The sequence below is a fragment of the Lepus europaeus genome, chromosome 3 (genome assembly GCF_033115175.1).
Source record: "Lepus europaeus isolate LE1 chromosome 3, mLepTim1.pri, whole genome shotgun sequence".
In the NCBI taxonomy this organism is placed as follows: domain Eukaryota; kingdom Metazoa; phylum Chordata; class Mammalia; order Lagomorpha; family Leporidae; genus Lepus; species Lepus europaeus.
Window position 1 is genome coordinate 137,099,200 of NC_084829.1, and position 14,709 is coordinate 137,113,908.

A 14,709-nucleotide genomic window follows, 5' to 3' on the forward strand; every position below is an offset into this window, starting at 1 on the left:
TCTGTCTCAGCAATTTTTGCAGAACTCTTGTCCTTATGCTGAAAAGTCCTTGGACATTTATTCTGAGAAGGTTTCAGTATGTATTTTAGCTCTGCCACTCCTATAAAGCAGTTAGTAGTCTTTATTTTTTCTGATACCACGTTGTCCTGTGAGTAAAATAAACTAAAGGCAACATGTGAACTATGTGACATCTATGAGTATACTATCTACTTGCAGGGGTGGGGAACCTTTTCTCTGCCAAGTGCCATTTGGATATTTATGACATCAAGTGTGGGACAAACTAAATTATCAATTTAAAATTAGCCTACCGTAGATTTATTGAATTTCAAATCCTGCCCATGGTTGCCTTTGCAGGGCAGACTAAATGATCTCACTGGCCTTATACAGACTGCCAGCCGGATGTTCCCCACCCCGAAGCCAGTGTGCAACATTTATGTTGGTTCTTAGCCGTATATTGATTCCTGAGGATCATCTTCTAAGATGGATAAGTAAAAGAAGCAGAACCACTCCTTATCATCACCAAGTGGTGTTATTGCACTTTACCTGGAACTTGCCTGTGCCACCTTCAAAAGTCGAATGAAACGATCCACGAGAGGTAAGCAGATGGGTCCGAGAAGCAGCTCCAAGTTGGGTTGCATGAGCTCAGTCAAGCCCTTCATGAGGCTGCTGTCACAGCAGTAGACCTTGTTGTGTGGTGTCACCATGTACGGGACAAAGGTGTAGTTCCCAGTGCACATCTGCAGAGACAGCAGGCACCAGGAGGTGGGGAGCCAGCCTGAGGACACCACGCGGACGAATCCCAGGCCCGACTCCAGTGACTCGTATTAAATAACACTTCTGAGTGCAAATACAGAAAAACCTCGCGCTGTATGTATGATCTATGAAAACAGAAATTTTCCCCAATTTCTTTAATTGCTTACTTCAAATAATTAGGACTTGGAAAGGAGGCAGAAACAAAGTGTGGGACAGTTTTTGTCAATTAAATATTGATTCACCACCTTTCCTGGCTAAGGCACTAAGATAGATGCTGTAGGAAAAATACAATAGTTTAAAGCGCAGCCTTTGGCCTTCAGGGAATTTAAAATGTACTCCGAGAAGCACAGCATAAACACAGGATACTAAGAGTTAACATTTAAAGGGCTTCCTACGTGACAGGCTGTGCTGCGAGGGAGACTGGAATGAAGCTGCTCCTCTCCAGGCTGCTGGCTCAGTCCGAGGTTCCATGAGTTCCCGTTATTACCCAGAGACCCAGAAACTATCCTTGCTGCATCCATTTCCTTCCTGTCCCATATCCCACCAAAATCCTATCTATTGTGCCTTCAAAGCAGATCTCCTGTTTGCTCACATGCCTGCACCTTCCGTGCCAGCACGGTCCCTTTGGTCCCTGCACCAGCTCACTGGGTACGAAGCCACTGTAGTTGGTGGCCCTGCTTCCTTCCTTGCCTTTCAATCCATTCTGTTCCCTGCTGGCAGCGAGCTGTAACACTCCACAGGTCCTGAGCACTCTTGCAGCTGCTGAGAGTCCCACCATGTGCTATTCAGGCTGATGATGAAACACTGCAATGTGGTCCACAAGGGCCTGAATATCCACATCCTGTTACCCTCTAACCTCAGCTCAGGCCTCTCTCCTCTCACTCACTCCACCCTGGGCTCACTGACCTTCTTTGGCTCCCAGATGATGCCAAGTGAGGGTGTGGCAACACCAATAAAAGCAAAGCTGGCAGGAAGAAAAAGGGAGTTGGCCTAGACATGCCAGAGTAAGCAAATCTGAGCAGAGCCTGGGGCTCAAGGAAGGGAAGTGCATGCAAAGAGCAGGATTTAGAACTGCACAAGGGGTCTTCAACAATGCATGGAAAATGCATTTCAAGAAAAAAACAACACATGGATTTCAAAATCTTTCACACCAAACTGCTTTCCACTCTGCTCCCCAAACTTTCTGAAGTACCCTCGTGTATGCTGGGCAGTGGAGAATCATAAAAAGACCAAGATCTTCTGTATATAAAGATAATTGAAAATGAATCCTGACGAAGAATGGGATGGGAGAGGGAGTGGGAGACGGGATGGTTGCGGGTGGGAGGGAGGTTATGGGAAAAAAAGCCGCAACAATTCCAAAGTTGTACTTTGTAAATTTATATTTATTTAATAAAAAAAAGAAATTAGAATTGAGTTGGGCATTTTGAGTCTGAGTGGATCATGAGATGCACCCCAAGACAAAAAAAGAAGAATTTGAGGAAATTCAACAGGAAGCTACAAAGCATGACCAGATTGGCAGCAGTGGCAAGAGCAAAACAGGCACATGTGCTCCCACCCCAAAGGAAGCCTCAACTGGCCCAGTTCCAGGTCTGGACAAAGTGAAAGGAGGGGTCAAAGGTGATTCCACAGTCTCGGCTGGGGCTATCTCAAAAGACTGGCATCTTTAACAGAAAGCCAGTACAGTCAGACTACATCATTTATGAACATAGTGCACTTTGAGGCACTTACTATACATCAGGTCATGAATCACAAACAGAATCTGGCTTCCCATTAAACTACGAGGAGAACTTGAGAAGACGGACATTTGATTTGGTGTAGGATGAGATGAAATGGCACTGAGAGAGGTTGAGATTTAAAGGATCAAGAGTTTGAGATTTAATATCATAATATCCAAAAGAAGAGTTGGAAAGGCATGATTGGAATACAAAAGACATAACAGAGATTGAAGTAATATTTGAAAATGGTTGACTCAAAGGAAATGGGAGAGACCCACAAAGATAAACCATATGCAAAGGTAAAAACCAAGAGTTGCAAACAAGAACAAGATATGTGGAAGACCCTACTCTCACTGTTATGGGATCACAAGGAATCCAGGGCATGGGTACGCAGTTATTTCAGAATATGATGAACCTGAGAATAGTTCTCTTCCCCTTGGCACTAAATGAGTAAGAGCAAACAATCACTCACCACTTCCATGTGCCATGGAACAGACGGTCACACATTCACCATGACCCCCTGAAGAAGGTGCGCTTGTCTCCACTTACAGGTGAGGCATGGAGAGGATATGCAACTGGTCCATGATTGCTTGGGACCCTAGCCCAGGCACTCTTTGCTTAGAGGGTGTGTCACTTTTACCAGTGGGTTATGCATCCTCTCCTGTGTACTTTACAAGGTGGCACACCCATTCTCCAACCTTCTGTTGTCTGCATGAGCCAACTGACTGCTTATAGCAAACAGATTCAAGAAGTGTCCAAAGCCTGCCATTATGTATGTACACATCACACTTTGGGGAACTTGTGTGTCAGGTCATGGAACAGATACCACATCTGACTTCCAGCTGAAGTCCAAGAGGAGAGCTCCAAGTCTAAGTCTAAGAGGATAGCTCCAAGAGCTTGAGGTTTCAGGTTTTTAAGTCAAGTACACTACATTGTTCCTTTAAAAGTTCTGCTTCAGGGCAGCTGCTCTGGCGTGGTAGGTTCAGACTCTGCCTGTGGTGCCAGCATCTCATATGGTCACTGGTTCGCGTCTTGGCTACTCCTCTTCTGATCCAGCTCCCTGCTATGACCTTGGAAAAGCAGCTGAGGATGGCCCAAGTGCTTGGAACCCTGCATCCATACAGGAGACCCAGCAGAAGTTCCTGGCTCCTGGCTTTGGACCAAGCCCAGCTCTGACATCACGGCCATTTGGGGAGTGAAGCAGCAGATGGAAGACCTTTCTCTCTGCCTCTCTCCACCTCTGTCTGTCACTCTACCTCTAAGATAAATAAATAAAATCTTTAAAAAAAAAGTTGTACTTCATGGGACAATACTTGGAAGACTAACCAGGGAGAGGGAAAGTGAAAACATTTTGCTTCTAAAATGTTACCAAGAAACCAAAGCATGTCCTCCTGATTTAATCCTTTGACTCAAGCCACTGCCTCTGCAGAAAAGAAAGGCTAGGATACAACACAGGCTGTTTTCCAAACCTAGAGCTTAAACTTAGTGTGAGCTACAAAAGGACAACGGAATCAGACACTCCTGTTGTACATCAGCACCATAATTCAAAACTACAAAAGTCATTATTCTGACTTCTCTGAGTCACAAAATAAGAGCAGCTGAAAAGCCAGTACACCAGAAGAGCACAATCAGAACTTTAGAATATTATTCTTTTGCTACTGGAAAAAGGTCTGGATCCACAGAAGCTAACATTCCAAGTACATTTATGTATAAGACACAAAATGTCAAAGATCATTGAACTAGTGGGCAATGGAAGAGAATGACTATCAGAGTTTGGGTGTGACCTGGGCAGTGGAGGGGGAAGTGAGAAAAATGACAACTACGCAGGCATCAGGGAAAAGCAGTCCCCAGAACAAACACCATGATGCAAAGCTTCAGTACCCTCGCTGCCCCACACACTTTTTTTTTTTTTCCCCTTTGTCAATCTCAGACAAAAAAGGGAGTGTGATAAGCTGAAGGAGGCTCCTGGGTGCCAGGGGGCCCAAATGAAGAGAGCCCACGGACTCTGCAGCAGGGGAGAGTACAAAGTTGGTGTGGTGATATTGTGCTTCTTAAAAAGGTACCAACTGTTGAGAAAAACATTTTTTCAAATTGTTGAAAACTAATAATATGGGAACACTTATTTCCCAAGTTGACTCACTAGAACTTAGAAATGTTATTACTGTAATTTTTATTTTCAACTTGCCAAGAGACCACAGGATGAAATAGGTGATGATTCAAGGTAAATACAAACAGCCAGAGAGTGATCAAGAACAGGCACCTGAAGTCCAAGAACTGCCTTTTATTAATACGGTACTAATTCTAAGCTGCTTAAAGCCTTAAACCTCTTGCTTCATGTAAGAGTTGGACTTCATTTCCTTAAATTTCAAAACACTAAGATGTGATCAAAAAGTAATACTGATCCCTCTGGCCCATGCTTCTCCCTACCCCCAATCGCTGTAAAATCCTACAGCTCAACATCTACTCCTCCTCCATCTAATTATCTTCACTGTTAAAGAAAAAAAATGCCAATTCTGTTTTTCAATCTTTAAAAGCTACCTAAAGATGAATATGAAGTGTTTAAGGAAAGATGAATTAAGCTTCTAGAAATAAAAGCTCTCAATATCTAGACATTAAGATATTGAAATAGGCTGAAAATACTCAACCTCTTAAAAGAACATCCAGCATCTGACACCCAGCAGCTTTCTCAAGTCAGTCAGCAACGTGTTTGTGATGTGTAATAGGTTCTTCTCCATGCATCCAAAGGAGCCAGGCCTGGCGGGCTCCTTCCCATCATGCACTTTGCAGGGAAGGCTACTTCCTCTGAAGGACCCTGATGCCAAGGCCACCTGCCGCCCACTCTTCAGCACATCACCTCATGGTAAGATTTTAATTGGTTTCTTTGCTTACTTCTTTACTCACTGCCCTTCCCCCTGCCCCTCCAGACCCTGGCACTCTTCACCTGCTGCCTCCACTCTCAACTTTCCTAGAAAGGCCCCTCCCATACCAAGCCCAAATTCTGGCACACAGTACATGCTCAATCAATGTTTGCTTGATACAAATTTTTACAGTGAATTAAAGTTCATTTCCTGTTAGGATTAAAAGGATAAAGGTTTACAACGACAACATTATTTATGCGGCAATGAGTATCTCACCTAGAGAAATCTCAACCTGAGTTAAGAAATTTCTAGTCTAAGGGAAAACTACCAATTGTCAGTCTTATCTTCAGTGGAATCCTGCACAGCCTTTATGTGGTGCACTATGACTATTTTTACTCCCAGGTGTGGAGGTGGCTTACTTTCCAAACTGAAATACACAACCACTGGCTTAACATGGCTGTTTCCACTGCCTATTGTAACTTTTCTCCATGCAGCATTTTGTCCAACTTAAAATGTATTTTTATCACATTTAATTCTGTGTGGAAGGTAGGAATTCTATAACATGGTAACAAAAGTGGTCTAAATACTTAGGAATTTAAATTTCTAAATGCAAGATAGATGCATCTATATATATAGGTATGGTATATACAAATTTACAAATGCTAATAAATTTATTCCTCTGTGTTTGTGTGTGTGTTTACTTCAGAAATTTTGAAAATGAAATTAAACAGCTGAAATCATATATAAAGGACCGGCACTGAGGCATTGCAGGTGAGGCAGCCTGCAGTGCCAGCATCCCATGTGGGTGCTGGTTCAAGTCCCGGCTGCTCCACTTCCAGTCTAGCTCTCTGGTATGGCCTAGGAAAACAGTAGAAGATGGCCCAAGTCCTGGGGCCCCTGCACCCACATGGGAGACTGAGAAGAAGCTCTTGGCTCCTAGCTTCAGATCAGCTCAGCGTGTGGTTGTTGTGGCCATTTACGGAGTGAACCAGAGGATGGAAGACCTCTCTCTCTCTCTCTCTGCCTCTGCCTCTGTAACTCTACCTTTGAAATGATTTTTTTTTAAAAAAGAGGAATGTTTGTAAGTTCATGGAATATACATTATGAAAAAAAAATGCATGGATTTCATACTACTTTAGAATAGATTTACTTATTTGAAAGGCAAAATAAGAGGGAAGGAGAGAAAGAGGGGGAGGGAAAGAGGAAAGGGGAGAGACAGAGAGAACAAGTGAGCCAGCAAGCCAGCAAGTGTCCATCCCCTGGTCCAGTAGCCAAATGGTGCGGACCAGTCCAGAGCCAGGAGCCTGGAACTCCATCTGTGTCTCCCATGTGGGTGGCAGGGATCCAAATACTTGAGCCATCCTCTGCTGTCTTCCCAGGTGCATTGGCAGGAAGTGGATGGGAAGCAGAGTATCCAGGACTCAAACAGGACTCCAATGTGCGAGTCCCAGGTGGCAACTCAACCCAGGGCTCCACAATGCCAATCTAGGATTCTAAATTTTTTTGCACACCAAAAAAAGTTACTCCATTTTCCACGAATGTCTGAAGTATCCTCATATATGCTACTTCAGTGTCACCTGTAATTCTACAATATTGGGTATAATATGAAAATTTTTTTTTCTAAAACATAATTACTTACAGAAGTAATATCGTCTACCATTAGTATAAATAAAGCTTCATTACAATGGAGTATTTACATAAGACAATCATATTGATATTGATATGTCAGAAACCCTAAAGAGGAATAACAAACACACAAATCAGTAACTTGCAGAGATTAAAATACCCCAGACATTACTCAATGGAAAAGAAAAAATTTCAGAAAGATGAAGCAAAATACTCACAGTATTCTTCTGGCAAATAATTTCCTGAAAAACAAAGGGGAGAAAATTACAACGTAAGTTAATATAGAAGCCCACTCTCCGGTGGCTCTCACTGAACTCTTCTATATGGGAAACTTGGTGTTAACAATTATTTAAGCAGTGGCAAAGCTCAAAGTGTCAAGTTCCTGCACCTGAGAAGTTTACAATCTGATGGGCTACAGCTGTAGGAAAATAGCACAAATCTGCAAAACCCAAACTGAACAACCTAGAGCAGATAGGTGCTGAATTACCTGATCAGCCACAACCTTTTGGGAAAAGATTAGAACAAGTTTGTTTTCCCTAAGCAAAACCTCACTCACACCCTGGGAGGGAAGCAAGCAATGCTCTCCATGTTGGATAGTTGGAAATAAAAGGTGTTGGCCACTGGCCAGTCTATGCAAATAAGAACATCTGACAACAAATAGTCACGACTTTCACTGAAGGACGTTTCAATAAAAAGTGGAATAGGCTCAGTACATCGTGTGGGCAGTGTCCATATCTTCTAGGAGGTCAGGTGTGAGATCGTGAAGATAACGTAGCTATGCAGTGCCCGGAGCACAGAAAGCCCTCTAGGATAGCTTTGCTATCATACTGACTTTTTCTTGATATTCAATTGATGAAAGACATAGGAGGACACAACTGAGAAAAGCCTATGGGATAAACGCTTCACTGAGACTGGGAGCTGTGATTTAAAAAAAAGAAAACGGGACAGCGTTTTCTGGAAAAGATGGCATTATGTTGTCATGGAAACAGGAGAGGTAAGGCATTTGTGAAGCCCCAGGACTGAGCCCACCTGGCTACAAAGAGGAGCCAGATCAGGGAGCAGAGATGTGGGGTCCCGCTGCCCCCTCACTGTCCTTCAGGCCAGGGTCAGCAAGCAAATTGCCAAGGGGGGACAGGGGCACCCCCCAGGACTTTGGTTTAAAGCGCATCAGGATTTTGATCATGTAAGGACAGAAGGATGAGAAAACAAAAGTTCATGAAGCAAGAAATTGTGCTAGGTAGTATTGAGAGCCATAAAGATGTGTATAAAACACTAAATGCTATCCTTGAGTACTTCACAATCTTGACGATTTAAAAAGGACACATATACATTTTAAAAGAAATATTTTAGGTCTAGATGGACATGCATGTCCAAATACACATGCATAAAATGTCCAGGCAACGAGAGACAGTAAGGGTGATGCAGTCTCAGAGGAAGGTGTTGGAACGCCCGGGGGAGGCCAGAGAGGAGTCCCGGGCAAGGTGGAACTCGGGCAGAGCTGCAGAGGGCAGACAACTTCCAGAGGCAAAGACAGGAAGGGGGAATCCAGGCCAGAGATGTAGGAAAAGCACAGGCTGTTCATAGGACAATACAAGTTCCCGGGAGCTAAGGAAGATGGTATGCTGGGGAAGTGTAGAAGACAGGATTAAAGAAGTATTAAGAAAAGATCGTGAATTTAATCATTGGGCTTAAGCAGAAAGTGCATGTCAGAACACACAGATGATAGGACTAGAAAGCTGTTTGAGGCCTGACTGCAGAAGACTTTGCATGTCAAAATAAAGCACTCTGTCCTATGTACACTTAACAGATGATGTGCTCTTCAAGGTGAGTGACTTGAATCAAGAAGCTTCAGCACAAACTGGGACACCATTCCAGCAAAGGTTGGGGACAATGTAAATATCCATCACCTAGAAACTGTTCAATGAATACAGAGCCTCTGTACAATGGAACACAGCACAGCTCAACAAAGACTGAGCAAGTTCTTCCTGTAGTGATAGAGAAAGATCTCCCAGACACACTGCTAAGTGCACAAAGCAAAGGAGAGAAGACTTTACCCTATGCTCCTAATTAAGTAAAAAGGGGAGAAATCCTAATTTGCACACTCACAGATCTCTCACAGGAGATTAAAAAAAAAGGAATAATGGTGGTTGCCAGTAAAGTCAGCTGGCTGGCTAGGGGATAAAGGAGACAACACTTCCTCCTATACATCTTTTTGAACTTCAAAAAAAATTTTTTTTAAATCAGGTGAATACATGACAAATAACTAAAACATGAATACTGTTAGAAATTTAGAAATATGAATTAGATAGTGGTATTCAGTATCTGTGTGAGAACAGGCACTCAAGTGGACACAACAAGAGTCTAGGGACACCTCAGTAAGCCTTGGAAATGGCAGAGCTCACAGGAGTGGAAATCACAGCACAGAAGACTGACATTGAGGGGAGATGGAACAGGGTTTTTCTCACAGAGGCAGTTATAGCAATTACACACACATACGTCTACACATACACATGCATACACAGCATAGTTCTGTACCACTAACTAGCAAAGTGCTGGGTGATCACAAAGCCAGGGCATAAAATGCAGGATTTTCCAGACTTGATCTCTGGAGCATCTCTCCAGGGCTTGCAAATAGTCAACCATGGGCTTGCAGATAGCCAGTGGTCTCTTCTAGGGGGACTGCCTGCCTCTCTGCCTTCTAAGGAACAAGCAGTGCCCTTCTTGTCACCCTCCTTGCAGAGAGCCCAAGAAACCTTTCTCTGTGAAATTGGCCTGAGCTGACTCACATGAAGCCAATCCTCCCAACTGGAGTTCATGGCATATTTTTGTCATTCTTGACCCTCAGGTCTCTGACAGTGCTTCAGATACCACATCACATTTTTTTTTTTTATGTGCCAGACACTGTGGTAAGGTGATGTGGATACGAAGATGAAAAGATGAGTATAACATAATTCCCTCCTTAGAGAACCTCCTGGTCTGCTATAGAAACAGATATTGATGCAATGAGTGTGATGTGGGAAGTGCAGTGAAGGAAGAATGAACATGGTCCTTTGGGATCACAGGGGAACATATTGCTAATCAGGATGTGGCATATAGAAAGTTGTCCATGGTGTAATACCTTTTAAAGTTTTATTTCTGAAGGCTGACCAAAACATGTTAGACAAGGAGATATTTGATCTGACCTGAGAGAATGATGAAAGTTTCATCAGGCAAGGAAGATATATTTAGAAGAAAGAAGACAGAAATATGAACTTGTTTGAGGAGTTGGTGATTTCAGTTTAAATATATTGAGTTTGGGGATCATTTATATTGGCTTTATAAAACTTGAAGCATTAAATTTGAGAAATCATTGATGTACTCATATAGTAAGATAAAATCTTAAAAATTATAAGGGCATCATACTATTTTTCACTAATGTTTTTCCTGAAAAGAGTACTTGGTAGAACTTTGATTTTTTTATTGGCTTTTATATTAATTTCACCAAAATCCAAAAACCTTTTTAGCATTTGAATTGTGAAATACAATTATGTGTATATTTAAAGCAATGTAGCATTTTATAATTTTAAAATATTGTTACTCTGTTTTATGCCTGTGCTTTTATCACTTTCTCAAATGGTTTGCTCATCTGATGTGTATTCTCCTTAAAAATGATAACCCAGACACAGCTGATCATCTTGTCAAAGCCTGACCTAGAGGATCCATGAACATCACATGTTTTTGTTCATGTGATTCTTCCATCCTACCTCATGAGCTTCTTGGTGCAAAGACCATGTGTTTTGTTTTATCCCCACTGGCTGCCAACAAATGCCATGGCATATACTAGTTACTCAATAAAAGCAAGAGTAATGAATAAATGAATGAATGCACAAAATGTATGGAAACTCATACTGAACTAGGAATCAGGAGATTGCTGGCTCTGCCCCCAGCTCACCATGTCATTTCATGTCTCTCAAATGTGACACATGAAAAGAGCTGGATTGGGTGGCTGCTGGGCTCTTCCAACTCCGTATTCTATCTATCATTTGCTTTGACTAAAGGCCTATCACATTCATTGTTGTCTTTGTCCCACTGGAGGGAGAGATGTCCTCATGTTCCACTGGTACAGGAGCTACCCTGACACTGTTTTCCTTTGGGTGCGGCAAGCACCTAGATGAGAGTGAGCAGGAAGGGAGCAGTGGGGAGGCACAGGGAAGAAAGAGCTCCAGAGAAACCACCACAGCCATCACTGTGGCACAGCAGGAAAAGCCACCTCCTGTGACACAGGCATCCCATGTGGGTGCTGGTTCAAGACCCAGCTGCTCCACTTCCAATCCAGCTCCCTGCTAATGGCCTGAGAAAGCAGAAGATGGCCAAGTGCTTGGGCCCCTGCACCCACATGGGAGATCTGGAAGAAGCTCTCGGCTCCCGGCTTTGGCCTGGCCCAGCTCAGCCCTGCCAGTTGCGGCTATCTGGGGAGTGAACCAGCGGATGGAAGCTCCTTCTCTCTCTCTCTCTCTCTCTCTCTCTCTCTCTGTCTTCTTTCTGTGCAAGTCTGACTTTTAAATAAATCAATAAATCTTAAAAAAAAAAAATCACCACAGCCACTGTGGACTTAGGGCCAACATGCTATGTTCCCAAGGAATTGCTCACCGAAGTAACAATCGGTTGTTTTTTATCTCAGGTGGTGTTATAACTAGGTATGCAGCTATGGTCAAGTTATCCCTACAGCAATCTACTGGGTCCTTTTTAACTACTGCTCACCTTTCATTGTGGCTAAATAGATACAAATCATTCTCCTAAAGGAGACAGAGTTTACTCACGGCTGATGATGTAACCCAAATGAGTCATCAACTTTAAAGGGAAAAAGGTACTATTTGTTCATTGTAACTCTGTCCAAGTAAACAGCAAACAAAACCTCAAGAGGTACTTAACTCCTGAGGGAGAAAAGACTGTGTTTATTTGTACTGAACCCACTAAAGGAGGAAAAAAAGGAAAGGGAGTAAATTTAAGACATACTGCTACATTTAATATCACATTATGGAGGCTTCACATTTAAAGTGACTATAAATTTTAAAAAGGGCCAGTGCTGTGGCACAGTAGGTTAATCCTCTGCCTGCAGTGCCAGCATCCCATATGGGTGCCAGTTCTAGTCCTGGCTGCTCCTCTTCCAATCCAGCTCTCTGCTGTGGCCTGGGAAAGCAGTGGAAGATGGTTCAGGTGCTTGGGCCTCTGCACCCACATGGGAGACCAGGAAGAAGCTCCTGGCTCCTGGCTTTGGATCAGCGCAGCTCCAGCCGTTGTAGCTATTTGGGGAGTGAACCAATGGAAGGAAGACCTTCCTCTTTGTCTCTCCCTCTCACTGTCTGTAACTCTCTCTCTCAAATAAATAAATAAAATCTTTAAAACAAATTTAAAAAAAAAATCTGCACAAACTCCAGTTCCTGAGGAGTGAAATATTTTGGGAAAATATAAGACACCACTATGATGTCAAACCTGCCTGAAGTCTTTAGGGAGCTTTTGGCTATACCAGAAATACCCACAACATTTCCTTTCAGTTTTCCTGTATTTCTGATACCCAAATCTGAAAGAAAGACACTAGAGACCATCCAGGCTAGGACTCACTCCATGGGAAGACAAAGCCTGGACAACACAACTTTGAAGAGGCCAGCTTAGGGATAAATAAATGGAATGGTTACAAAAACAGAAACCTTTTTTGCCTAAAATCTAGGTCATTACAGCCAAGGGCAGGGAGGGGGAACACTTGGTGTGGTGTGGCCACATCAAACTGGACTCAAAGTGGAAGAAGCATCTAGGCTCTCAGCTTCCTGGAAGACGAGAATGGAACTGGCTGGGAGTTCTTGCCAGGGAAAGAGCATGGCCCTCAGATATGACCTCCCGGTTTCTCCCTTCTGATCCATCTTTCTGTCCTAGTAGAACTTGGCAAGTACCCATTCAAGTTAGGGGAAAAGAGGGATTATTTTCTGTTCTTAATGAGCTCTACCCTCTTACCTAATCTGAATGATTTCCAGCTAAACAAGGAAGTAGCAGATGGGCTCGTGCAGGTATTCTGGGCCCCGCTGGCAGGGTGGGACACTCCCTTACCCTTTCTGTGCACTGCTGAAGAAAACCGGGCAGCCTCACGAAGAACAGAATCCCACACATGTGTCACAGAACCGTGACAGGGAATCTCTAAAGACAGGAAACTAGGACGTTTGCGTTCAAGCGCTACAGTTACATAAATGCTTAAGTAAAAATAAAAAGATATATAAAACCCTAACAAAAACTTAGAAAAATCATCTTTTGTAGGACATGAAATCTATAGCCAGACTTCAAGGGCAAGTACCTGACAACAGGTCAAAGATGAGCCCACTCTCACCAGGATGCTCAGGAGTTGTGCATGCCCCAACACGTGAGGGTAACTCTGGGCTTGTGCCTCGTCTGTGAATAAAATGTGTTCTTTCTGTGTAATCTGAGTGGTGGGAACTTGTCTGTCTTGTTGGGTTGCATGTAAAGACATTTATGAAAGCATTTGGAGTACTTTAAAGGCATACACAGGACCAGCATAGTGGCACAGTAGGTTAAATCCCTGCTTGTAACACCAGCATCCCATACCACAGTGCTGGTTTCAGTCCCGGCCACTCTGCTTCTGATCCAGCTTCCTGCTAATGCACCTGGTAAGGCAGCAGATGATGGTTCAGGTGCTTTGGCCCTGCCACTCATGTTGGGGACCAGGATGAAGTTCCTGGCTCCTGGCCTTGGCCTGATCCAGCCCTATATGTTGCATCTATTTGGGGAGTGAACCAGTAAGTAGAGGATCAATCTCTCTCTCCCCTCCCCCTGCCCCTGCCACTATGCTCTGCCCTTCAAATAAATAAATCTTTAAGGACATATATAATGTGAGGAATTAATAAGTCAAAGGAAACAAATCAAATGCAATTCCTACACTATGAAATCTAGAGACATTTTGCACCTGTTGTTCATGGTTGGGAGTAAGAACACATCCTTCTCTTGAATAGGAGCAAGTCTATTAAAGCAACCTATACCAAAAGTCGGGTTAAATTATACCAAAGGCGGAAAATAATGCTAAATTGTCTTTCCCTTCTCTGTTTCTTTCATGCTAAAATAAATCTATCAAGGTAGGCACTGTGGCACAGTGGGTTAAGCTGCCACTCGGGACAGTCACATCCCATACCAGAGTACCTTGTTTGAGTCTCAGCTACTACACTCCCAATCCACCTTCTAACTAATGGGCACCTTGGGAGGCAGCAGATGATGACTTAAGTATGTGGGTCCCCAACACACATGAAGGAGACCTGGGTGGAGTTCCTGGCTCCTGGTTTTCACCTGGCTTAGTTCCAGCTGCTATGGATATCTGAGGAGTGAACCAGCAGATGGAAGATCTCTCTATCTTTGTTGCTCTGCCTTTCAAATAGATAAAAGTAAATAAATAAATACATCCTGGTGGGAAAACCATACCGTAAGTAGATCTATGTCTTTGAACTGGGCTGAGACACTGAAAGGTGACACTGTACACATATACAGCTTCTTAACACAAACTTCCCTTATGCTCTCTTGCTATTGTTAACATTAACCTCCTCCTCTTTGTCACCAGCTCTTTCCTTCAGCAATACCTAATTGAAACGTATTATTCAAGTGCATGTATTATTCAAGTGCATGTATTTCTCTTTTTTAAGATACTGTATCATTTAAAAACTACAGGGATGATGAATTTCTCTACGGTAAACCACATTTGACACATAAATCTTAACAATGATTTC

General features: G+C 43.1%; 1 protein-coding gene across 3 annotated transcripts in view; it reads right to left on the reverse strand.

Annotated features, from left to right (window-relative positions):
- The window catches only part of MAP3K5 (mitogen-activated protein kinase kinase kinase 5), a 242,606-nt gene that overhangs the window by 136,192 nt on the left and 91,705 nt on the right, over positions 1–14,709 (reverse strand). For all 3 annotated transcript variants that reach the window (XM_062186819.1, XM_062186818.1, XM_062186820.1), the window contains exons 3-4: positions 7,171–7,194; positions 544–737 (exon numbers count right to left, since the gene is read on the reverse strand). In XM_062186819.1, coding sequence (XP_062042803.1) covers positions 544–737; positions 7,171–7,194 — 218 coding nt within the window. The remainder of the gene's footprint in view (positions 1–543; positions 738–7,170; positions 7,195–14,709) is intronic.